The sequence below is a fragment of the Sporisorium graminicola genome, chromosome SGRAM_11 (assembly GCF_005498985.1).
Source record: "Sporisorium graminicola strain CBS 10092 chromosome SGRAM_11, whole genome shotgun sequence".
Classification (NCBI taxonomy): domain Eukaryota; kingdom Fungi; phylum Basidiomycota; class Ustilaginomycetes; order Ustilaginales; family Ustilaginaceae; genus Sporisorium; species Sporisorium graminicola.
The window spans coordinates 256,775-280,000 of NC_043721.1; the positions used below are offsets into that span (position 1 = coordinate 256,775).

At 55.5% G+C, this 23,226-nt stretch overlaps 11 protein-coding genes across 11 annotated transcripts; 5 read left to right on the top strand and 6 right to left on the bottom strand.

Moving 5' to 3' along the window:
• Nucleotides 1-362: 362 nt before the first annotated feature.
• EX895_001387 (uncharacterized protein) lies at nt 363-1,428 on the top strand (the record flags this gene model as incomplete). Its single annotated transcript, XM_029881986.1, has 5 exons — nt 363-416; nt 508-671; nt 758-914; nt 1,023-1,318; nt 1,416-1,428. The coding sequence occupies 5 exons, from the start codon at nt 363-365 to the stop codon at nt 1,426-1,428; spliced, it is 684 nt and encodes a 227-aa protein (XP_029741587.1).
• A 364-nt stretch (nt 1,429-1,792) lies between these two features.
• On the bottom strand, nt 1,793-2,822 carry EX895_001388 (uncharacterized protein; the record flags this gene model as incomplete). Its single annotated transcript, XM_029881987.1, has 2 exons — nt 1,793-2,539; nt 2,643-2,822. 2 exons carry the CDS (start codon nt 2,820-2,822, stop codon nt 1,793-1,795), a joined length of 927 nt encoding a protein of 308 aa, XP_029741588.1.
• Nucleotides 2,823-3,600: 778 nt separating this feature from the next.
• EX895_001389 (uncharacterized protein) lies at nt 3,601-4,458 on the top strand (the record flags this gene model as incomplete). The annotated part of the gene is made up of 1 exon (XM_029881988.1): nt 3,601-4,458. One exon carries the CDS (start codon nt 3,601-3,603, stop codon nt 4,456-4,458), a length of 858 nt encoding a protein of 285 aa, XP_029741589.1.
• Nucleotides 4,459-4,629: 171 nt separating this feature from the next.
• EX895_001390 (uncharacterized protein) lies at nt 4,630-6,501 on the bottom strand (the record flags this gene model as incomplete). Its single annotated transcript, XM_029881989.1, has 1 exon — nt 4,630-6,501. One exon carries the CDS (start codon nt 6,499-6,501, stop codon nt 4,630-4,632), a length of 1,872 nt encoding a protein of 623 aa, XP_029741590.1.
• Nucleotides 6,502-6,863: 362 nt separating this feature from the next.
• On the bottom strand, nt 6,864-7,745 carry EX895_001391 (uncharacterized protein; the record flags this gene model as incomplete). Its single annotated transcript, XM_029881990.1, has 1 exon — nt 6,864-7,745. The coding sequence occupies one exon, from the start codon at nt 7,743-7,745 to the stop codon at nt 6,864-6,866; it is 882 nt and encodes a 293-aa protein (XP_029741591.1).
• Nucleotides 7,746-9,529: 1,784 nt separating this feature from the next.
• On the bottom strand, nt 9,530-10,264 carry EX895_001392 (uncharacterized protein; the record flags this gene model as incomplete). The annotated part of the gene is made up of 4 exons (XM_029881991.1): nt 9,530-9,589; nt 9,669-9,719; nt 9,798-9,956; nt 10,049-10,264. 4 exons carry the CDS (start codon nt 10,262-10,264, stop codon nt 9,530-9,532), a joined length of 486 nt encoding a protein of 161 aa, XP_029741592.1.
• Nucleotides 10,265-11,240: 976 nt separating this feature from the next.
• On the top strand, nt 11,241-12,253 carry EX895_001393 (uncharacterized protein; the record flags this gene model as incomplete). The annotated part of the gene is made up of 2 exons (XM_029881992.1): nt 11,241-11,717; nt 11,810-12,253. The coding sequence occupies 2 exons, from the start codon at nt 11,241-11,243 to the stop codon at nt 12,251-12,253; spliced, it is 921 nt and encodes a 306-aa protein (XP_029741593.1).
• A 713-nt stretch (nt 12,254-12,966) lies between these two features.
• EX895_001394 (uncharacterized protein) lies at nt 12,967-13,875 on the bottom strand (the record flags this gene model as incomplete). Its single annotated transcript, XM_029881993.1, has 1 exon — nt 12,967-13,875. One exon carries the CDS (start codon nt 13,873-13,875, stop codon nt 12,967-12,969), a length of 909 nt encoding a protein of 302 aa, XP_029741594.1.
• Nucleotides 13,876-15,345: 1,470 nt separating this feature from the next.
• Nucleotides 15,346-16,971, top strand: EX895_001395 (uncharacterized protein; the record flags this gene model as incomplete). Its single annotated transcript, XM_029881994.1, has 1 exon — nt 15,346-16,971. The coding sequence occupies one exon, from the start codon at nt 15,346-15,348 to the stop codon at nt 16,969-16,971; it is 1,626 nt and encodes a 541-aa protein (XP_029741595.1).
• Nucleotides 16,972-18,564: 1,593 nt separating this feature from the next.
• EX895_001396 (uncharacterized protein) lies at nt 18,565-19,752 on the top strand (the record flags this gene model as incomplete). Its single annotated transcript, XM_029881995.1, has 1 exon — nt 18,565-19,752. The coding sequence occupies one exon, from the start codon at nt 18,565-18,567 to the stop codon at nt 19,750-19,752; it is 1,188 nt and encodes a 395-aa protein (XP_029741596.1).
• Nucleotides 19,753-19,896: 144 nt separating this feature from the next.
• EX895_001397 (uncharacterized protein) lies at nt 19,897-22,817 on the bottom strand (the record flags this gene model as incomplete). The annotated part of the gene is made up of 2 exons (XM_029881996.1): nt 19,897-20,064; nt 20,154-22,817. The coding sequence occupies 2 exons, from the start codon at nt 22,815-22,817 to the stop codon at nt 19,897-19,899; spliced, it is 2,832 nt and encodes a 943-aa protein (XP_029741597.1).
• Nucleotides 22,818-23,226: the final 409 nt, after the last annotated feature.

Below are 23,226 nucleotides of genomic sequence, written 5' to 3' on the forward strand. Positions count from 1 at the left end.
TTCCCTCCTCCACACTTGTTCGGCTCCGATCGCGGCCAGAAGTGCAAATTCCCGATTAGTCTTTGTTGAATCTCTAGGAGAGCACAAACTCTGCCCCAAGCTCTGCCGCTTGGCGCGTGCGTTTCGATAGAAGCCCACCCCCCTAAGCACTGACTGCACTGCAGCTCAGCAGTCCTGCACGCATCTGCATTTGGTATCGTCCTTGATTGTGACCATCACCATCTTCACTCTCTTTCCTCCAACTGCACCAGATCGGTTTATAGTGTTCGCACGACACACAGCGCATCGGCACACCTGCACGTTATCCGACCAAAGGCGCACAGTGATTCCAACGAGTGGCTCGGGCCCATTGCAAAGCCATCATGTCGAGCCGTCCCATGAACGATGAGGAGGTCCTCTCGGAGATGAAGAAGATGGTGCGTCTCACACATCCATGTCTCACTCACCCCTAGGCTTGGCCCACAACTGACATGATCACAAATGCATCATACCATTTTCTAACTACAGGTGGCCTTTATCAAACAAGAGGCTGTCGAGAAGGCTCGCGAGATTCAGATCAAGGCCGATGAAGAGTTTGCCATTGAAAAGGCTAAGATTGTTCGTCAGGAGGCGATCAACATTGACTCGCAGTACGGCAAGAAGATCAAGCAGGCCGAGGTGGCCCAGAAGATGTAAGTCAGCCTCCCTCTTGGTTGATCGAGACGAAGAATCTCATTGCTCACGTGCTCCTCCTTGCTTGATTGTGTGCGCAATACAGTGCCCAGTCCAACCAGACCAACAAGTCACGATTGAAGATCCTTCAGACTCGCGAGCAGCACCTCCAGTCTCTGTTCGATGCTGCTCGCGAAAAGCTCAACGGCATCGCCAAGGACCAGGAAAAGTACAAAAAGCTTTTGGGCGACCTCATTCTTCAGGTATGTCTTTCTCCCTTGCCCATGGGAACGACACGTTCAACGATCGGTACTGACTCGAACTGCTTCGTGCAATGCTCTCTGCATTCCGTTCTTATCACTCGTTGACAGGGCTTGCTTCAACTTATGGAGCCCAAGGTGACCGTCACTGTCAAGTCGAGCGACGTGCAGCTCGCACAAGACGCTGCCAAGCAGGCTGAGAAGGATTACAAGGAAAAGTCGGGCAAGTCGACCAGCGTCACGGTCCAAGAAGGTCTCAACAAGGACAGCGCCGGCGGTGTGGTGCTCTCGGGTCACGGAGGAAAGATCACCATCAACAACACGCTCGACGAGCGCCTGCGTCTTCTCGAAGACCGCATGCTTCCCGAGATCCGTCTCGATCTGTTCGGGCCCAACCAGAACCGAAAGTGAGTGGCCTACCCATCAAGGTCCAACCAAGATTTCCGTCTCCTGCGCATGCCATACTGACCTTACACTTGCAACGATTTCATCCACTCGAAACAGGTTCAACACTTAGACATTCTCGATGCCTCGTTTGCTTCACGCCTGCCGCTCACGGTGCAGCTCCATTCTTCTCTGTTTCGTTCTCACACCCATGCAACATATGATTTTTTTGCCCTCAAGGTGTGTCTGAGCGATTCTTTTTCCGGCTCGATTCTTGCTGTACACTCGCAGCATGCACAATGAGAAGCGCCACAGCAGCAGAGCCGAATGTGCAGTAGGAAAGCTAAACTTGACTCTGCTGGGACGGCAAAGCAACAGAGACCTAAATGTACAAAGTGAGCCAGATGGGGAACCAACCAACACGAGACGCGTGGCACAGGCGGCGTTTTTTGGGGATTGCAAGGAAGAGTGAAAGGAGGAGCAAGTGAATGAGACAATCAAGGGCGCTCGCCACGAGGAAGCGACCACTGACAGCTGAGAATGAGGTTGTCGTAACCCCTGCCGTCGACCTTCTGCCTTGCGCGGTCAGCGTCTTCCCTGTTCTCGAAGCTGACGAAAGCATAACCCTTGCAGATACCAGTCTCGCGGTCGCGGCCCACGTAGACACGCACCACACGGCCAAAGTGCATAAACAGTTCCCTGAGGTCGTCGTCATCGGCATCCTCGCTGAGGTTGGTGACACGCAAGGTGGGCAGGTCGTCTCGGGACATGCCTCCAAGGCCGCCCATCTTCTCGCCGGGACCCTTTGCGCCGCCACGCATGCTGGGTGGGACGTACTTGCCGCCTGCGCTCGCAGCAACTGCGGGGTTGGTGGGGTCCATAGCGGCGAGCGGGGTCATAGAACCATCGCCAGCCTCGGGAGTGTCTGCACCGGCACCGGGGATGGCCTCGAGCGTGTCCTTGTAGGGACATTTTGTGGTAAAGTGGTCTCCTTTGCAAAGTCGGCAAACGATGCGCTTGTTGGCGAGCTGCTGTCGCATCTTGTCCACGTCGTCCACTTCGGGCTCGGCGGTCTTGTTGCCGGCCGACATCTTGAGCACGACGTTCTCACCAATGGTGGTGGTGGCAGAGTTGGGGCCAGCGGCCTTGCCCTTCTCCTGGCCGAACTTTGTCCACGTCTTGCGTTCTGCGACTTCGTGGTTGACCTTGGTCTTGACCAGTGTCCTCTTGATTCTTCGGGTAATCTGTTTCCAGCGACGTGAAAGAGAGAGAGAGAGAGAGAGATGCGTCAGACGTCTGCGGAAAATTGCACGGCAAGCTACGTGGGTGCTGGTGAAAAATACCTACCTTGACCTTCTTGCCATCCGGGTTGGTGCGGTATTCAATGACAACCTTGACGCCGTTACCCTCGTCGCGCTCCTCGATGCGGGGAGCATCACCGTCGGCGGCCTCATCGAACTCGTCTGCCCAGTTCATAGGCTTGCCGCCAGCAGGCTGGCTAGTGGAAGGTGCCGCAACTGGAGCCATGATGGGCGCTATGTTAGAATGTCGAGTATGTAAAGGGTCGAGTTTTATGTCGTCGCCTGATCGATCCTGCGAAGCTACGATGCTGTGTCGGTCCGAGTGTCGATGCACAGGTGGTAAGGATGGAAAGACCGGATATGTGAGAGGTAGGTCTGGAAGATTGATGGAGGAAAGGTCGAGTGAAGAGCGTCTCCGAATTGGCTTGAAAGGGCTCAGTTTTGGGTTGCAGCTGAGCTTTGCACAGGCGGCTGTCGTTCGAGAGTTCTAGACCAGAGAGAGAGAGAGAGAGAGAGAGAGAGAGAGAGAGAGAGAGAGAGAGCAGCGCGACAGTCGAACCAAAATCGAAGCAAGTCAAAATCGCGCGTAACGTGTGCTTCGTTGCGGATTTTTATTTCTTGCAGGTTTTTTACACTTTCTTCTCAGTGGTCAATTTCTTCCGTACGAAAACCTCTTCTGTGCTCCAGGAGCGGGTCTTGTGAGTCGGTCCCGAATTGGCTAAGAAGAAAGGACAAAAAAGTCAAAAAATGCCAACATCAACTCGATTCACGACTGAGAACATCTTCCGACTCGTTGACTTCACTCAACCATCCTCCATATCTTTCCACTCTCGGACTATTGACTTACGCAGTCGAGCCCATCGCACACAAACCGCTAATCCAAGACACCAGTACGTGGGGCTTTCCATTGCCCACCAACGAGGTTTGCACTTCCACCTCGATCCGATCCGGTCCGATCCAACCAAGCGGACAGTCTCCTCTTCCTTCAAGATCAGCATCTCATCATGGCGTCCCGTCGTTTGCAAGCGTCGCTTAGAGAAGCAGTACGCAGTTCTCGAAGCGCTGCTCATGCTAGCAGCAGCAGCTCAAGCCGTGTCTCCGTGGCTTCTATGGCTAGTGCCCCATCGTCAACGTGGTCCTCGCAAGCACGAGCGTTCGCTTCGGCCGCAACAAGCACTGCCTCGTCTTCCTCCTCCTCCGCAGCATCACCATCGCCTGTTTCTCCAAGAGGCGCAAACTTCCGTCAGTCTTCGTCTCCTGCACTTGGTACCAACGTCACCGGTGAAAAGGTGCTTTCCCACTTCTCTTCGGCGCCCTTCTCGTCGTCGTCTTCAGATTTGCTTGGCTCAAATGCAGAGCTCGCGCTGCGCGCCGTCACACACGAGTCGTACTTCAATGCGCGCGAGGGTCACAACCGAAGACTTGCGTTTGTCGGTCGCAGAACGCTCAAGCTCTTCACCACGCTGTTCCTTCACTCGCGCCTGCAGACCACTTCGAAAGGAGACGCGGCGCACGACTACATCAACCGTCTGCTCGAATCGCCCACCGGGGTTGACAGCATTTTGTCCACACATAGACTTGGAGACAAGGTCGGCAAGGGAATCGGCCTCGAAAAGGTGATGCGATGGACGCCAGCAGTGACGGATGGGCAGCTTGGACCCAAGGAGACGGGTCTGTTCAAGGTTCGGGGTGTAGCAGTCGAGGCATTGGTAGGCGCCATCTACCACCAAAAAGGCGCTTCTGAAGCTTCTCAATTCTTCCAGAAGTGGATTCTGCCGTCACTGCTACAAGACGGCTTCCCCGGTACTGTTCCCGAAGAACTCAAGCAGGGCATCGTTTCGACAGCTGCTACTCAGTCATAAGCAGTCCGTCTCACACCCTTCTCGCGCATCCGGATCTTGGGCTTCAATGCCGATCCTCAAAAAAGCATTGCGAATATCTTGACGCAACCATGTACTTCTATGCAGAATTCAACGCTTCATTCAAACACTTTTTCATCACGCAGGGCACAGAAGTGAAGCCAGAGAGGTCTTTCATTTCCTACGTTTGCTCGCTGTTGGTTTCTTCGATTTGGCGAATGCAGCTGACTGCTTCTGATTGGTTTGCAACGCCATCCAACAGTTGCGCATTCCAGTGCCCATGGTTTCTGCCTCGACCTCGTCGGCATCTGCCCATCTTCGCAACGCAGTATCGCCGAGCTTGGCCCCAAAGTTTTTGTTCTTTTCTGCAGTCTCTTGCTGCTGTCTCTTCGAGACGGCTTTGCTCTGTATCTTGTCCAGGCGATTATCGGCAGCTGCAGATAGGCAGACGCTGTAGACGTGCATGATGAGATGCAGATGCGAGAAAATGTGGGTGATGCTGCCTACCTTGTCCTTCGTCTCGACGGTGGTTTTGGGGTCGACGAGCGAGTTGATGAATGTGTCGATGAGTTTGGGTATTGACGTCGTGGGGAACGCCTGCTCACTTTCCTCCGAGCTGGTACCCGTGGTGGAGAGAGTGAGCGACGGGAATTGCCACATACTGGCGAGCAAGCCAGAAGCGGGTCGCTGTTCGAGCATGAAAGCTCCTTGTGGACTCTGAATGATGCAGACCAGACACTCTTCCTGTCGAATCTTTTTCTTTTCGAGCTTCATCGGATACTTGCGAATGTGCGCTTCCATCGAATATGTCAGCTGAACTTTGTCTTGCTCTGCTTTGGCTTTCGACTTGGAGCTTGGCGTGGCCGAGAAGCCGAAAGAGAGCGTCGCTTGGCGTAACTTGGTGATTCCGTTTTGCTGAGCCTTTTCTTGTTGCACTTTCGAAGTGCGAGCTTCCTCACCTTCCTCTTCGGAAGGAAAAGGCTCGCAGTATCGGCACAAATCTTCCAAATCGACCACCATGGATTCTGCCTTCCTGCTCCTTTGTCCTACCGCATCCGCCTGAGCAGCTTCGTTGTACACCCTGCACGTCGATCGAATTGGACACTCGCCACATGCAGGCTTGAGAGGCGTACACACTGTGCTGCCCAGCTCCATCAGCGCCTGATTCCACTCACCCGGCACAGTGCCTCTTTCACCTCCAACCTCGTACGCCTTCTTGACCAACACGTCTGCCGCCGCCCACATTAGATCGGTAGTCTGCTTGGCTTTCGGGTGGGCGTACAATCCGAGCTGCCTCGACAAGACCCTCGCCACATTGCCGTCGAGAATGGGCACCGGCTGTCCGAACACGATCGAAGATATCGCACCGGCCGTATACGGTCCAACACCGGGGACGTTTTTTTCGAGCTCGGCGGGTGTTTCGGGTAGCAGACCAGCCATGCTCGGGTCGGCGACAACCTTTTTGGCCGCCGTGTGAATGCGCGTTGCTCGGCTGTAGTATCCCAATCCTCGCCACGCAGCGAGCACCTGTTCTTCCGGTGCCGCTGCTAGCGCTTCAATGGTGGGCCATTTCGACATCCAGTTGAGCCAGAACGACTTGACCGTCTCGACGCGCGTCTGCTGGAGCATAATCTCTGAAATCCATACTTGGTATGCCCTCCTTTTCCTTGCTTCTCTCAGCTCTTGTGGCTCAGCGTAGTCGGAAGCGTTGATGAAGGCTGCACGCCACGGCATGTCTCGTTTGCTCGAGACCGCTTGGAACCATTGCAGCAGTGCAAGGACAGCCTTGTTGTCGTCGACTAGCAAAGGCCGGTGGTACGACGGTCCGTGTGTTCGTGCGGGCAAGGCAGCAGTTGTTGTTGCTGCTTCGGTAGAGGAGCTAGATGCGGCAGCAAAGACGTCGCCAAACTTGCTCAAAGGCAAGGATGCTGCTGTCGATGTGCGATTGGTCCTCTTTGCAGGCCTTGCGGTCGTCGTCGACGGTGGCGGTGACGGCGAGGGTGAAAAGTCGCAACTCGCCGCACGACGCTTGGTCGAGACCGCCATGATGGTCGCCCGACGTCGTACCGCTGGTATCAGAGCTGGAATGACGTTCGCCAGTATGTGCCCCTTCGATGGAGCTTCTAAGGAAGATAAAACCGAGAGTGAAGGCAAAAGGAGCAGATAGATGGCTTCAGGGGCTGCTAGGAGAAGAATACTCATGAGCTCGTTCTGATTTCAAACTGAGCTAACTTAGCTCATCCGGTGTTGGTCTCGCGAGTTCCACCAACCGCGTCGCGTAAATTACCAAGACGTTTGCTCGCTCTAAAACTTTCATCACCCTCTTCTTCCCACTCAGGTCGACTGAAACAACAAATGCAGGTGGTATTACACTATTCATACATGGGTTCCGACAGCCTTCTTCATCTTCACGATGGTTGGTGGCCAAACAGCTGCTCGCAGCGCTGCCGAGTTCTGATGATAGCAGCGAGCAAGTGCCAATTCCTCCACTGCGTTGATTTCGAGCTTGCCGCCTTGGATTGAAGATAGTCCAGCACATCTCGCCAGTCCAAAGTGTACCCGTCGACCTGTCCGATCTCCTCATCGAGCTCGGCTTCGTTCAACTTGGGATCAACCGTCTTTGTTGCAGCGTCGACGATTGGGCTGGTGGTCTGTGGCTCTTGTATCATCTCCGAGGCGGCGGCGGTGGTGGCTTCCGACGAGGAGCGCACGTCTTTGCCTTTGACCGCAAACTTGGCTGCTGAGTCACTTGTTCCAATAGAACCCCTCTTGACGCCAGAGATGAATTTACCCAGCACAGATTCAACCAATGCTTTGGCCGCGGCTGCGCTCTCGTCTACCTGGTTGGGATCGATAATGATATGTTGCAGGTGATCTTTGGTGATCCGGTGCTCTTTCACCCATGCCGGCGACCGGAACATGGCATAGTCTGCATCAAAGGTGTCTCGAACCACTTGATGTACCAGCTCGTCGACTCGCTCGCTTGGCTCTTGCGAGTAGGCACGCAGCGGAGAGAATGGGACGGGCCAGGCGTACGACGATACGCCTCCGACAGGATAGCGCTGTCGAAGTCGATCGAGCTTTCGAGCTTTGAATCTTAATGCTTGGTTGGCGGCGAGAGATCGTTTGCGAGATGGTGGTGAAGGGGCCGCGGGTTCGTCGAGCGTGTAGCGAGTAAGGGACTTGAACAGGGCGTAGTGCTTGCTGAGAAACGAGTTGGGCCGAGCGCCTCGCTTTGGTGGGCGAGAGCGAACAGTTCCAGGGGGTAGCGACAAGCGTGGTCGAGCCATAGTTCGCTCCTAGGCCGATGGTGGCCAGCCGTCAGCGTGGGCTGAGGCCGATGATCAATGTCGTTGAAATGGAATGGAGGAGGTTGGTTTTGATCTACAAGAGAAGAATGCATAGAAACAGCATTTCAGGGTCCAAATTGCACGCATTCGATTCACGGCCGAAAAATTGCGACAATCTCCAACTCACTCTTTACGTTCGGCTGCACAGCAACACTGCTGCGACACTATGCACTGGCCAACTTGGACAAGCACAGCATATCTTCTCATCTTGCCTTTCGTCCATCATCATCTTGATCCTCACGACAGCTTTCTTCGAGACAGCATTCGTCAGCATGATAAGCGACGTGACATTGTCCGCGCTAGCCAACTGGCTTGGTAGTCTCACCATGATCTTGATCGTTGTGTATCATGTAAGTTGCAGAACGTCCTTGTCATAGACGACCAAGGAAGTGCCGAGCCAAAGAGCCATGCTGACACTGGCTATGCATTGTCTCCCAACACGCATTGCTGCTGATGCCACAGGCGCTCAGCGTAAACGTCAAGAGAAATCAAGAAACCACAAGACGAGTTGCAGCTTCGTCATAAACCAACCTGAACGCCTCTTTCATCCATGCCCATCCATAGTCTTTCGATCCTCGACGAGCTTTGAGAAGGCCGACGTTACGGACATTCGCATCTTGTCCACCTACTCACGCCATCGTCAGATCCGCACGCAGAAAAGTTTGTACAGTACCCCGTTTCCCAAGTCCATTCTCCCGCCGCAACCATATGCTACGAAACCAGCAATGCGTAGGAGAGTGTGCATGTTGGCATGTGCGTCGCAGTCCGAGATCCGACGTCATCCATGGTGGCGGCAGTGCATCAGCGCAGAACCAGGGCTGTTGCCATGAGGAAGTCGAGGACGAGAGACTAGCCTTTGGTTGCAAATGGGCGAATCGCTAGAACTGGCTGCACCGTCCCGTGATCACTGCTCTTTGCCCTGCTTTCCCCTCCATGCTCGCACCTTGATTGAGCCTGGTGCGTCAGTCAATCGAGGTACACTCGTATTCGATCGTCTTTATGCACCGTTTGTGAAAGGTTGTCGTGTGCATTTGCACCAATGTGTGTGTCTTGTTCGCCGTATCTCTCACCTCTGTGCCATACAGCCTGATTCGACCGCGACCGGAGACTATGGTCTCGGTTGCCAAGTTATGCTGACAGCAACACCAGGCCCAAGAGAAGCTCGTGACCCTAGGTTGTCAGTGTGACCAGAAACAACCTTGGCGACAACCTTGGCGGGAGCACTGCCCACCTTTCGTATAGTACGGTTCTTGTGTGAATTCGGCAAACAGGCGGTTCAGCGCCTCTCACGGCACGCACCAGCTCAAGCTCACTGACACGATATCTCTAGCCGACTGCCCTCACACTCAGCCTGATGCCATGTTAGGGGGCCCTCTTTGCTGGTGGCGGGTTCCTCTCCAGCCTACACTTAGATGTTCCTCAACGTGCCCGGCGTGTTTTGCGTGCCTTCCAGCCTATCACTCCCAGAGACGGCGACAAGGAGGGGCAGGTAAAGCTGCTCATTCTGCGGCTGCGGCCTTCCGACCGACATCTGTTGTGTAGCTGCGCCTCTGCTGAACGGTAGCACGCTCTTTCTTTGCGACTGCGTGAATGCCTCTGGTAGTCTTCAGCCTGTCCGTAGCTTCTGTATGTGCGACATGTGTCTGAACTGGATAGCAGTAGTAGTTGAGATGAAAATTGCAGGACCAATGTAGCAAGTAGGATTTGGTTGATGGACCAGGAATTTACTCGTCGTCGTCTTCGTCCTCTTCTGCGTCCGCGCTAAATGCGCCTTCCTTGGGAGCCTGTTACGGTGTTAAAAAGGGTTCGAGGGTGTAAGAACGCTGAGCAGAGCAGGACGATCGACATGGAATCGGAACTTACAGCAACCTGTTCGCCTCCGAGCTCAGTGGCGAGGCCTTCTCGGGGGTAGGTCTGTAGTCAAGCAATGGAAAAGTAGGTGAGCAAACAGCAGGACTCGGTGTGAACTTCGAATACGAACGAGGTGCTTACCCTTGGAAGTGCCGGCTTCTCGGGAGTAGCAGCGTAGACTGTGGAGCCGAAGAGAACGACAACACCGATAGCGATGAGGAATTGACGGAGTGCCGATGAGGCAGGAACGGCATGAACGTCAGGAGCCCATACGGAGAGCACATCGTCTTGCTCGTGCGGCTGTCAGAGCAAAAGCAGAGGCAGAATCAGAAGAACATCAGCAAAGCTTGTTCATCGTATCTGCGGGTTTGCGACGAGATTTAGATGCTTACAGTCTCGCCAAAGTTGCGCTTCTCTTGTGGGTCCCACCATTTGGGCGAGTATTTGCGCTGCTGGTTGCTGACGAAAGGAAGATCGGGGTAGTCACCGAGCTGAGGATCCTTGCGTGTGACTGACGAGGTGGAAAGGTGTCGGAGGGGAGCCGCACTGGTTCGGAGCGCGGCGCTGGAGCGGGAGGCTCCTGCGACAGCCTGTCGTAGAAGGGACATGTTGCTGAGAGTGTGCGAAGAGTGCGGAATGATGTAGGAGGTTAGGACGATGAAAGGTTCACGAAGAGGAATGCGATGCGATGGATCTCGAATCCACAGTCTGAGTTTAGGGTTAGGCGAACAATGTTAGGCCGTTGCCCGCAATACAAAGTCAAGGGTCGTGTGGTGATCGATCTCTCGCTGCGAAGAAGTGCAGCGCTTAGGCCAGTTTTTCATTCCTTTGGTTCAAAATCGGGCTGGCCGAGGGAAAGTGTTGTTTTTTTCCGTGAAAAAAAAGGGAGAAAGGGGAGGCGCATCACCGCTGAATACAATTTTGAACAGAGCGAGTTAGCTGGCTGGCTGGCTGACTCTGGCTGAGTGCGCTTCGACACGGGTGGTATTTGACAGGCGTGTTGCAAGCGCGAGCATTTTCCGGCGAGAATGATTTGTCTAGCTAGCTGGCTGATTTAGTGGCTGCCAAGCTTGTCCTTGCTTGACTGAGTGAGTGCCTCTCTGTTTCCAATAGTCGAAACGAACGCCATGACCGACTTTGCGTGTGCTACGTCGCTGTGGCTCTCAAGGTTCCTCAGCCGATTTACACCGCCATTGACCTTGACCTTCAACCATCATCTCGCGCTGTCTCTCCACCATCAACTATCCTCACCACCGCATCGCCTTCTGCGTTTGTCTCTCCTCCAGCAACACACCCCCAAAATTAACACCCGCTATTCGGCCCGACTTTGACATCATCGCGCTTATCTTTCCTCGTGGTTCGAATCGAATAGACAGCCCTTCTGCACGAGACGAGCAACCAGCATCGCACCTTACTTCTTCAGCACGTACCTCGTCGCGCTTCGTCCACACTCGCAGCGCTCTATACCCTTTCACTCTTTCCGGAGCGCCTTCTCGCACCTTGGATTTACTCGAACCGTTTTTCTGTTTCGGCATTCCCCAGCAAAGCTTTCTCTCACTCGACGTATCCTAGAGCACGCCCATCATGGTCGACATCACCGAGCAGGACGCGTGGATCGCGCATCTCAGCGAGTGCAAGCAGCTCTCGGAAAACGACATTAAGCGTCTGTGTGACAAGGCGCGCGAGATCCTCCTCGGCGAATCCAATGTCCAGCCCGTTCGCTGCCCCGTCACCGTCTGTGGCGACATCCACGGTCAATTCCATGACTTGTCAGAGCTCTTCCGTATCGGTGGCAACTCGCCCGACACCAATTACCTCTTCATGGGTGACTACGTCGACCGTGGATACTACTCGGTCGAGACGGTCACGCTGCTCGTCGCCCTCAAAGTGCGATACCGTGACCGTGTCACCATTCTGCGCGGCAACCACGAGTCTCGACAGATTACTCAAGTTTACGGCTTCTACGACGAGTGCCTCAGAAAATACGGCAACGCAAACGTATGGAAATACTTTACCGATCTCTTTGACTACCTTCCATTGACCGCTTTGATTGACGACCAGGTGAGTTGCAAGCCAATAGCAGCGCCTTTTTCTTTTTTGGGCAACGAGCTCTGAACTGACCCTCAGCTTGCTCCCTTTCATCGAATCTATAGATCTTCTGTCTGCACGGCGGTCTTTCGCCCTCGATCGACACGCTGGACCACATCCGCTCCATCGACCGTATTCAAGAGGTACCGCACGAAGGTCCCATGTGCGACTTGCTCTGGTCCGACCCCGACGACCGATGTGGATGGGGCATCTCGCCACGAGGTGCAGGCTACACGTTCGGTCAAGACATCTCCGAGGCGTTCAACCACAACAACGGCCTTACGCTCGTGGCGCGTGCGCATCAGCTGGTCATGGACGGCTTCAACTGGTCGCAAGAACGCAACGTGGTCACCATCTTTTCAGCACCAAACTACTGCTACCGCTGCGGCAACCAGGCGGCCATCATGGAGATTGATGAGAACCTCAAGTATACCTTTTTGCAGTTTGACCCCGCTCCGAGGGCGGGTGAGCCGTTGGTCTCGAGGAGAGTGCCAGACTACTTTTTGTAAGACTAGGAGCACAGACGAGGTTGGAGAATGTAGCTCGGTTTTGGCAATTCAGAGTGATTTTATCAGTCGGCTGCGTGCAAGAGGGGTGGGGGTTGAGTGAGTTTTGATGAGTGTGCTCCTTGCAGGTTGGTGACGGCTTTTGCAGGCCTTTGCCTTTGCCTGTGCTGCCGATCCGGTCCGACCTTTCCGATCGCAAGGTTCGACTTGGCCTTCCGACAAGTGCGCATACCGTCGCAGCGGGCACATGCGAGATGTGCCGGCGGCTAACTTATCGCACAGAGGATTTCACGAGCGACTTGGCCTGTCCCTTTCGCGGTAACCACGAATGCACCGCCACGCTTTGCGCAGTGCGATAGACTATGCCCTGATATTGAACAACTTGATCGGTTCTCGATTCCGCCGCGCGAGACGTTCAAGCAAGACTGAAGTGATACAAGTAATGGGGAGCGAGCCAGAGTATGTGTGTGCGTGTGTGTGTTTGTTGTCTTTTGTGCGATGGAGCAAGCGGGGGAGGAATGGTTTCGGGGCGTGTATGTACAAATGGGTGATATAAAAAGCGTCTAGATGTGTCGAGCGTTGTGCTGTCCCAGTGTTTCAAGGTGAGGCTTTCGTCGGCAGCGCGGACGTCGCAGACCAGCGTTCAACTGCAGCGCTGCTTGATCGAATCAAGGCTCTGAGCGCAAACACCTCGACCTTTTGCAGCAAAAGCGTTTTCAGCGAGACTTGCCGTTGACCTTGCCATTCGATTTGGCTCCGTTGAGCTTTGCATTAGCAGCCGCTGCGGCCTTGCGAGCCTTGTCCTTCGCATACGTCTTCTGGTAGAAGGCGATGAAGAGGAAGAGGTAGCTGGTGAGGCAGATGATACCGGAGAAAGCGGCGTGCTCCTTGCCGGCGCATGTACCCCAGTGAGGCATCTTCGGGAAATAAGTGTAGCTGAAATAATTGTATGATGCGAAGTACACGACGAATAGGTCGATGACGAACTGCGTGATTTGAGCGGTGGTGACCCACTTCTTCCACGGGCAGCGGATCTTGAGCGTGGTGAGGGCGTAGTAGAAGTACATGAGCACGTGCACTGCGAGGTTGAGGCAGATGACGACCCATGAGACCGACGTCTTGCCGTGCAGCTGCGAAAAGCAGAGGATAGCGGTGGCCGAGTGGTGGTAGACGTGCAAGAAGGCCAAGGGCTTCTTCTTGAGCACGAGGAAGACCGTGTCGATGAGCTCCCAGTACTTGAAGTAGTAGTTGATCATGTAGTACGTTTCGAGCTTCATGGTCCAAGCCCCGTCGCCGCAGATGCCGTAGTAGAAGCCGTTACGACGCACGATGGGTACGATCTCTTCCAGCATGAGTGCGAGCAACAGCCCCGAACCAAGGGTGAGCGCCAAGTTATGCAGCAAAAACGGAACCTTGATGCTCGTGGTGAAAGGAGCGCGGTTCTTCATGAGTTCGCGACCGCCAAAGATGACAGCGAGGTATGTGATGACGGCGGCCACCAACGAGGGCACCGTGGAGAGAGGTGATTCGCCATGTCTCCATGCCAAGAGGTGCACAGGGGTTTGCGCCTTGATGCTTGGCGGGATGGCCGCGACGATCGTGTCGTAGATGATGCTCGAGACCATCTTTGTGTTTGAGAGAACGTGTCTTGTGCGTTTTGGGGAGGACGGCGATGGTGATGGTGAGAAGGAAGGAGGACGAAAGCAAAGACTGGCAAGCAAGTAAACGTGAATCGGATCGACCGGTGCTTCTCGTGGCCTTGATGACCAACTGACAGTTTGGCAGACTGGCTGATGGTCAACGCGCGTGGGTTGAGTTTTCTCTGCATCCCGTTTTTGTTGTCCTTGCCTGGCCACGCGCCGAAAGTGTGACGCAGCAAACAACAACTAACACACACACCGACAGCCGGACTCCAGCGAGAAACGGCAGCCTCGCAACGCGTTTTCGGCCTGGCACTCCGAACGAGACAAAAGCGAAAAGCAATCTGTCGGAGCGTAAGCAGAAAAAGAAATCGACGGCGAATCGCTGCATTCCAAACTCGGGCGTCTGTTCATTCGTGCCCAAGTACTGCTCGATCCTGCGTTGCCTGAGTTTGCTCACGCTCGGCATCCACCATCAAAGTTGCCATTTTTTCCCACGCTACATGAGTGATTGTTATTTGCTTTCTTCTCAAAAGAGACAGGCACGCAAACGTGTTGGTTTCTTGTCCTTTTTCGGATTTTCAGACTTCGCTTCCAGATGTCAAACGGCTTAAGCGAGCGAGCACACGCTCGATCAAAATGCGGATCACCAGCTCCGTTTTGGCTCTCTTCCTCGCTACCGGACTTAGAGAAAACCTCGGGAGCCGACGCGATGGTTTTCAGACGAGTGTCGTATTCTTCGTGTCAACGACTGGCGGATCGTAACTGGCTTGCATGCCTGCAAGAGCTGTTGCTGTGTGACACAGGCGCAGCGCAGGCCTTGAAACCGTCGGACGTGACGTTGCATTGGTGTTTTGGCAACCCGCATGCCGTACCGCGATACGCCGGGATTGCAATAGCCGCCAGACTGTTTGGATCGACAGTGCATCGTTCGTGTTCGAACTTTCTCCCTTCGTCGCTCTGCTGCTGCCTTTGCATGACAACGAAGCTGGTCATTATGGTCCCCGACGCCGCTGTCCTTTCAGATGCCGCCTTGGCATTTGAAAACTTCAAATCGTCGTTGCAAGCATGCTTTGCGAGGCTCTCGGCGTGACAGGTCATGCTTATGTAACTCAAAGTCAAGATTGTTCACAAAAACAAGTGTAACAAAATTTGAAAATTCTTATCGTGGAAGATGGAAGAAGAAGAAAGCGCGGCGCGGCGAGCAACACATTTTTCGAGGCACAGCTAGCTGGCTGAGCGCGCGTCTCTGTCTGAGCCTTCTGTCACTTTGAACCCTCTCTCGAACGAAAGAAAGAAAGCGTGTTCGAGCGAAACAGCGCAGCGCAGCAAGAAGAACCGCAAAGAGAGACCGACACACACACACACCGCACAGCTCAGCTCGTTTTGCATTCGTTGCATCTTTGCAGTCTACGCCATCGACCGAAACACACACACATCTCGACGATCGCAGCCATGGCGGAACCACAGATCGCATATGCTCAGGACGAGTACGGTCGGCCTTTCATCGTCGTCCGCGAACAGGGCAAAAAGACTCGTGCCAACGGTATTCAAGCCATCAAGAACCACATCTCTGCCGCAAAGACGGTGGCCAACATCCTCAAGACATCGCTCGGACCCCGCGGTCTGGACAAGATTCTCATCAGTCCCGATGGCGACATCCAGGTCACAAACGATGGCGCCACCATCATGAACAACATGGAGCTCGACCACCAGATCGCCAAGCTGCTCGTCGAGCTCAGCAAGAGTCAGGACGACGAGATCGGCGACGGCACCACCGGTGTCGTCGTGCTGGCAGGTGCACTGCTCGAGCAGTCCGAGTCATTGCTCGATCGAGGTATCCACCCCATCCGTATCGCGGACGGCTTTGAGCGCGCATGCAACCTTGCGGTCCAGGAACTCGAAAAGGTCGCCGACGTGGTCGAGTTCGACAAGGACAATATTGACGAGCTCATGAAGGTCGCAAAGACGTGTCTCGGATCCAAGATTGTTTCAAAAGCATCGGACAAATTTGCCAAGATCGCAGTCGACTCGGTGCTCTCTGTCGCCGACCTCAAGCGACGCGATGTCGACTTTGAGCTGATCAAGGTCGACGGTAAAGTGGGTGGTGCATTGGAAGACACAACACTCGTCCAAGGTGTAGTTATCGACAAGGACATGTCGCATCCTCAGATGCCGCGCGTCGTCAAGGACGCCAAGATTGCCATCCTCACATGCCCCTTTGAGCCCCCTCGTCCCAAGACCAAGCACAAACTGGACATCACCTCGGTCGAAGAGTACCGCAAGCTGCAGGACTACGAACGTGCGAAGTTCGAGGAGATGATCAAGCGCGTCAAGGACTGCGGCGCCAACCTGGTCGTGTGCCAGTGGGGGTTCGACGACGAAGCCAACCACCTGTTGCTGCAGCGCGAACTGCCCGCCGTCCGCTGGGTCGGTGGTCCCGAACTCGAACTCATCGCCATCGCCACCAACGGCCGCATCGTCCCACGCTTCGAAGATCTCTCGCCCGAAAAGCTGGGCCGAGCCGGTATCGTCCGCGAAGTCGGTTTCGGCACCACCCGCGACCGCATGCTTGTGATCGAGGAGTGCGCCAACACGCGCGCCGTCACCGTCTTCGTCCGCGGCTCCAACAAGATGATCATCGACGAAGCCAAGCGTGCACTCCACGATGCTATCTGCGTCGTGCGTAACCTGGTTGTCGACAACCGCGTAGTCTACGGTGGTGGAGCTGCCGAGATCTGCGCTTCCGTGGCGATTTCGAAAGCAGCAGATGAGATCGCCTCGTTGGAACAATACGCGATGCGGGCGTTCGCTTCCGCGCTCGACGCGATCCCGCTGGCGTTGGCGGAAAACTCGGGCTACTCGCCCATCGAGACGCTCGCCGAGGTGAAATCGCGACAGGTTACCGAGAAGAACCCCAAGCTGGGCATCGACTGCATGGGTGCTGGAGACAACGATATGAAGAACTGCCGTGTCTTTGACCCGCTGGTAAGCAAGAGGCAGCAGCTGCTCTTGGCGACGCAATTGGTCCGAGCCGTGCTCAAGATCGATGATGTGATCGAGCAGCACAACATCGAGTAGAAAGCCCAAGTTTGTACCATCATCCAGGAGTACGTGTAGTAAATGAGGGAGCGTGCGATTGATGCAAGACCTCCCTCTCAAATGTATCCCAAACGGCTGTGTAGATGTCCTGCGCTGAAAGTGAACGGCTTGGACGGACATTCCCACTTCTTGAATGAGGCTCAACGGCTTACCCACCACACAATCATACGGTCACTCACACGGTACGAAATTTTGTTCACCGCAGCTTTTCACGATTTGTATTGCTTCCAACACGGCACTCACGGTGAGGTATGTGCAGCTGTCTCGCTTGGATGTGGAGAAGGCCGCGCGGGCGATGCACGAGTAGGAGAGTTCGAGACCCACATGTTCAACCGGTAGAGCGCAACACCTAGAGGAGCGGTGATGTGCGACTGTTTGGCGTAGAACAGCCGGTGCTCCTCGATCGCGTCTGATTGTGAGATGGATGTGGTGAGGCCTCGGATCGCGGTTACGAACCGGGCTGCTTGATCGGGGTCCTTGAAGACCGGTTCAAAGAGCGCAGTTGAGCCACTCGCGTCTTCTTGTTCCTGCATTGCGGCTTCCGTCGTACCTTCACTCCATCGAGGTAGACGGATGGCAAAAGAGCACCTGCCTTCCGTTTCTGAAGGACGAAACAGATCTAGCCGTTTCCTTCCGACAAACCTCTCGCTCAGCAATTCGGCCTCCTGCACCACTCTTTCGCCCAACTGCGTCCACACCAGCGCCTCCATCTGCACCACCACCGCCTTCGGACTGACCACCTTCCAACTGCCCCTCTCCTGCATCTTCCCTACCACCCTTGGGTCCAACATACACCATACACCCCTCCCCACTTTCCTCGGTACATATTTGGGATGCAAAACTTGATCTGGCAGCATCACTATCCGCTCCTGTGCCTTCGCCGCCGGTGCTGCTGCTGTTGAGTGAGCTATCCTCTGCGTCGACGTGGATGTGGATGGCGACGGCGTTGGGGAAGGGGAAGGGGGGAGGGTGACAGCCTTCAACTGGACCATGAGGGACGTCGGGAGCACTTTCTGCGTGACAATGCACTTGCGTAATGGATGCGAGAGCATCTGGAGATAGAGCGAGCCAGACCAGTGGGCTTCGAGGGAGGAGAGGTGCGCTCTTGCGGTGCCGGTTAGGGGTTGGGCTGCGCGGCTTGCCATGTTGCGACTCAGGGTTGTGCACCAGGCATGAGTCGGCTCTGAAGGTGTCGGTGGCCTCTCGAGGTTATTGCAGCCGTAGTGTGGGGTGCAAGAGGCGAGGGACCGAGGCGAATTGTGGAAGTAGGCGAGAGGAGAGCAAGAGCAAGAGGATCGTCTTGGACCCTGGGACAACCCGATTCAAGTCGCCTCCACACCCGATTGCAGTATCGTCCGAATTCCGACCCTGCACCAAATTTTGCGCGAAAAAGTGTGGCGATTTGTGTCTGTGACGTTCTACAGCGTTCAACAGTGTTCCTCCTCCATCTTGATCGACGTAGCACACACACGAGCGCAAATCACGATATAAACGCTGATCCGGAGCCCTGCGTTATTAAACACCCACATCTCGATCAACGATCCACGATATCTCCTCCTTCTCGCCTTCGCAATGTCGAACGACAAGAACGCACAAGAACTCCTCAAGTGGGGTCTTACCCACTCTTCCAATGCTGTCACCGCCGCCTCCGGTCCGTCGGTCGAACAAATCTCTGCAGACATCGAAGCCGGTCGACGTCCCGATCTGGCCGACCCGCACCTATACGACGCAATCATGGGCAAGTCTGAAGCCCAGATGATGCGCGAGGAGCTCTCTGTCGCAGTCGACCCCACGCGCACCCTCGACGACCGCTGCACCGCCTTGGATAACTTCGAGATGCTCATCGAACAGATCGACAATGCGAACAACATTACCTCGATGAAGATGTGGGCGCCCTTGATTGCGTTGTTGTCCGCGAGCGAGGCCGAGCTCCAGACGGCGGCGGCGTGGATCCTGGGCACGGCGGTGCAAAACAACGACAAGGCGCAGATGGCCGTGCTCGAGTACTCGCCGGTCAGCTCCTTGGTGGATCTGTTGCAGAGCGAGAACGCGGAGGTGCGTGCCAAGGCCATGTACGCACTAAGTGGGTTGCTGAAGCATAACCCGGCGGCGATGGACCAGTTCGACCAGATGGATGGCTGGAAGGTGTTGAAGTCGGCACTGGTCGACCCGAACATTGGCCTGCGCAGAAAGACGGCATTCCTGCTCAACGCGCTGCTCTTCCAGGACCCCAACCTCTTCGACTCGCCCTCATCCTCCACCACTCCTTCCAACACAACCACAAGTACAGCCACGGCGGTTGCCCCTGTCACACCAGCGACCACGGCGGCAGGCGCACCAGCAGCCCCCCTCGAACGCGGGCCCGAAACCCTACTGACATCCGTCCCGCACCCAAACGTCTCCCGCGCCCTCCTCACCTCCGGCCTCCTCCACACCCTCATCTCCTCCCTCCTTCCCTCTGACTCCAATCACGCCGATCTCCTCCCGCCCTCCGGTCCCGACGGCGACGCAGACCCCCACACCGACTTGGACTATGCAGAAAAAGCCGCTACTGCCGTCTTGACTTTCACCGCCAAGCTCCCCCCAGCCGGCACACCCGCGCAGCTGGACGACAAGTCAAAGGCGCTGCTCAAGGCGCTGCTCGATCAGTTGCAGGGTGCAGCCCTGGACGCTGCAGACGGGTCGACTAGCAGGTGGGCGGAGCTAGGGATCGAGCAGCAAGACTTCGACGCCTTCAAGCAGAGAGTCGAGGCTTTGTGAATTCCTTCTCTGCTCTCAATACCTCAATACTTGTTTACAATTCATGTCATCATTCGCATCTCACCCCGTTCCAGCGTTTCGACATCGGCCTCGACTTTCTGTGTGTACGGATACAAATTGAGCAATGAGAAGCCCATCTGGCAATCAAAAGTTAAAGTTCCAGGTGGAATGAAAGGAGCCTCCACCAGTGGAGGCTGTTCTCGACGCCGTCGTTGTCGAAGACGACGATTGAAAGGGCAAGGCTGGTAGACTGATCTCATCGAACGCATCGGCTCGACACAGTGGACAGGTCTTGGCTGTTTTGAACCAGGTCTGTTGGACAGCAGGAACGAAGACAAAAGAAAGACGGTCAGCATGCAGTCAATAGGCTTGCATATCACACTGTTGCCAGCAGCACTCACCTTGATGCAATCGGCATGGAAAGCATGACAGCATTTGTTGATGCTCATGAGCATATCCGAATCCAGATAATCTTCCCGGCAAATGGGGCACATGGTATCCCTCGCATTTGCAGGCTGTTCCACTTTCTGCTTGCCTTTGCCCTTCCCGACCAGAGGAGGCGAAGCAGACAACGCATCCCGTTGCCGACAGGACCCCCCGTCCCATTTGCCGTACTCGCACGTGGGTAGCGTATCGATCAAACCCTGGGGCACGCAGACCTCGGCAGCACCCAGCCGTTCACTGAGCTGCATGAGCCCTTCGTACGAATTGAGCTCGGCCCAGTCCTCATCGGCGATAAAGTTGCGTGCGTCAAACGCGAGATGCGGGGACTGGCCAAACATGCTGGAGGTCGACGTGGGCGTGTGGCCGAGATGGCGCATATGAGGGTATGACTGCAGCACCTCCGATTCGATCGCCATGCGTAAGAGGGGTCCGTGAACATCGCCAGCCATCCACTCGTCGAGCATGCTGTCGTGGCTCATGAGGCGACCGAGGTATTCGAGCGCAGACTCGTTTTCATGTCTCTCTCGATACAGCGAGGACGACAAGGAGCTTCGAGAGCTTGCAAGGCCGGTAGCTCGTCTGGCTTCCACGTTGGAACCGAGATTCTCGGTAAATGGCTCGAAGCGCGTTTGAGCAGTCGAGATGGAGACCTGTCGTTCGGGCAGACGAGATGGCGCACGAAGGCCAGAATGTGCTCTTCTCCAAGAAGGAGGAGGCGAGTCACGCCGTTCGCGTTCTGCGTCAGCTTGTCGATCCGTCGCGTCGTCTGCATCCCGTCGCGAATGGGCAAGGTGCAGTCGCTCAGCTTCTGCAGTGGCACTTGGACCTGCTTCGAAAATATCTTCAGCTCTCGATCGGTAGGGCCGCCTTGAGAGTCTCGTGCCTCGAAGTCCAAAGGGGCGTTGCACTGCGCCGAAATCATCTGCAGCAGACTCATTCCTCGTGTGAGACTCCAGGGGGCTGTGTGCAGAGAGGCCCACTTGGTAAGGTCGGCGAGCATCGATTCGCTCCGAGTCTGTTGCCACAGCAGTACTCGTGTCGGTATCAACTTGGCGGGATTCTACTCTCCAGGAACGACTTTCCCGCTGTGTCGATGCATAGCGACTGAAGATCTGATGATCACTGGGGGCAGCCACGCTAGACGTTTCATCAAGCTGGTACGTTGGCGAGGATTGCCAGTAAGCTTGATCGTGAAGAAACCTCCTCGACGTGACGGTACTTGACGACCCATCCTGGTCAGCCTGCAAAGAGGCAGCATGTGTAGGCACGGGAATGCGTCTGCGCGAAGTTGGCCGTGCGGTCAATCCTCGTTGAGCTTCCTGTCTCAGCTGGTCGGCTTCGACGGCGGCGAACGAGATGGTGAGTGGAGAAGCGGTGCGCGGGTAGGGCAACTGTGGAGCACTCGGTTGAGGTGTGTCTGTGCGAGGCGCCTGCTGGTGATGTGTATGGGGCGTACGTGCCGAGCTCGAGGTGAAGGCACCGGCTTGGTTTGAGTCGGATCGAGCAGCGAGTCTCAGATCCACGGCTCTGGCAAACTCGGCCATGAACGTGTCGGATGCGCTGCTGTTGGGCCGGTCGGAGGAGGCCACCAGGCTTTCTTCCGAAGGGTCGTTGCGCAAAAGATCGGCGTCTCTTAGGTAGAAGCCTCTGCGGCGACGGATGGAGCTGCTAGAGCGCTGCGCTCTTGCGCTGGCGAGGAAAGCGGTTCGACGGTGCGACAGCTCAGAGCTTGCTTGCTCTGAGCGAGGGAGACCGTCAAAGGGCTCGGGAGAGACACAAAGAGTGGGATTACTCTCAAAAGACTGAGAGTCACGCGTGCTGCTATTGAGAAGCAACGAGGCACGACGAGAGTGCCCCTCGGAGCGAAGAGTCGTGTCCGCTGGTAGTGTCTCGACAACATGCGTCCTCGGTGCATGTTGGTCGCTGCGTATGGTGAAAGTGTCATTCTCATTGTCGTCGCCCGAACGAAAAGGCCGTCTCTTCTTGTTTGGAGTGCCTGGTCGCTGAGCCTGAGCTGATGCAGAGGCTGCAGATAGAAGAGAGCAGGATGGCTCATCGCTAGCGATGAGATCCAAGCCAAGTTGAGACGTGGAGCCGCCAGCTTGTGCGGAGGGCAGCGGACGCGGGTTCTGGCGGGGCGAGCTGGAGGGAGAAGAGCCCATCTGGCGAATCGAACGCTTGAGGGATGCTTCATCGTGATACGAGCAAGAAACAGATGCGTTGCGCTCGCATTGTCGATTGTAAGTTGGAGTGCTAGTGCGAGTCCTACGTAGAAAGTGAGAATCGGTGGCGGATGCCGATGCAGAAGAATGGGCGTCGCTGAAAAGCTGCCTTGCCTTGCCTTTGGAGTCCGAGTGATCTGCGGACCTGGTGTCGCGCAGCCGGGAGCTGTTTTCACTTAGTGCAGAGAGGCTTCGACCCGAGCGGCTGCACTCGGCGGGGGCAGAGATGGTGGGGTGAAACGGCGTATCGTCGTCAACGTCGTCACACGCGCGTGCTTTGCCCTTGTCTTTATCTCTACAATAGGGCGTCGAGCGGTCAAGGTCAGCGGCAGCAGGCAAGCCAGAGAGATCCAACGAGGTGGAGGCGGCGAGGCCGTCAAAGAGGGCGAGGTGATCCATGGCAGTGAGGATGGCGCGGTGATGCGCTCGAATCGTAGGAGGTCCGGCTATCTGCTAGCAAATAGAACAAGCCTGCCACTTGGAAGGATGGCGGTAGTGAGAAGGCAAGGCCAGGTCAACTGTTAAAAGCGAGATTGGCGCTGTCTGGTAGCACAGCACGAACCAGACCGAAACGGCGATTCCGAGGGTCGGAGTATCGATATCGAGGTGGGCGAGTACCAAAGTATGAATGTGACTGTTAGCGTAGCGTGAGGATTGTGGAGGGTGTCATGGGATGAGGGCAGCAAGCTAATAGGAGCGTGTCAAGAGGAGGCGAGTCAGAGAGGCCGCCTGATAGAGCAGACTCGCTCGATCCTAGAGGAGAGCGCCGAGACCGGCAAGGCTGAGCTTGACTCGAGCTAAAGTGCAA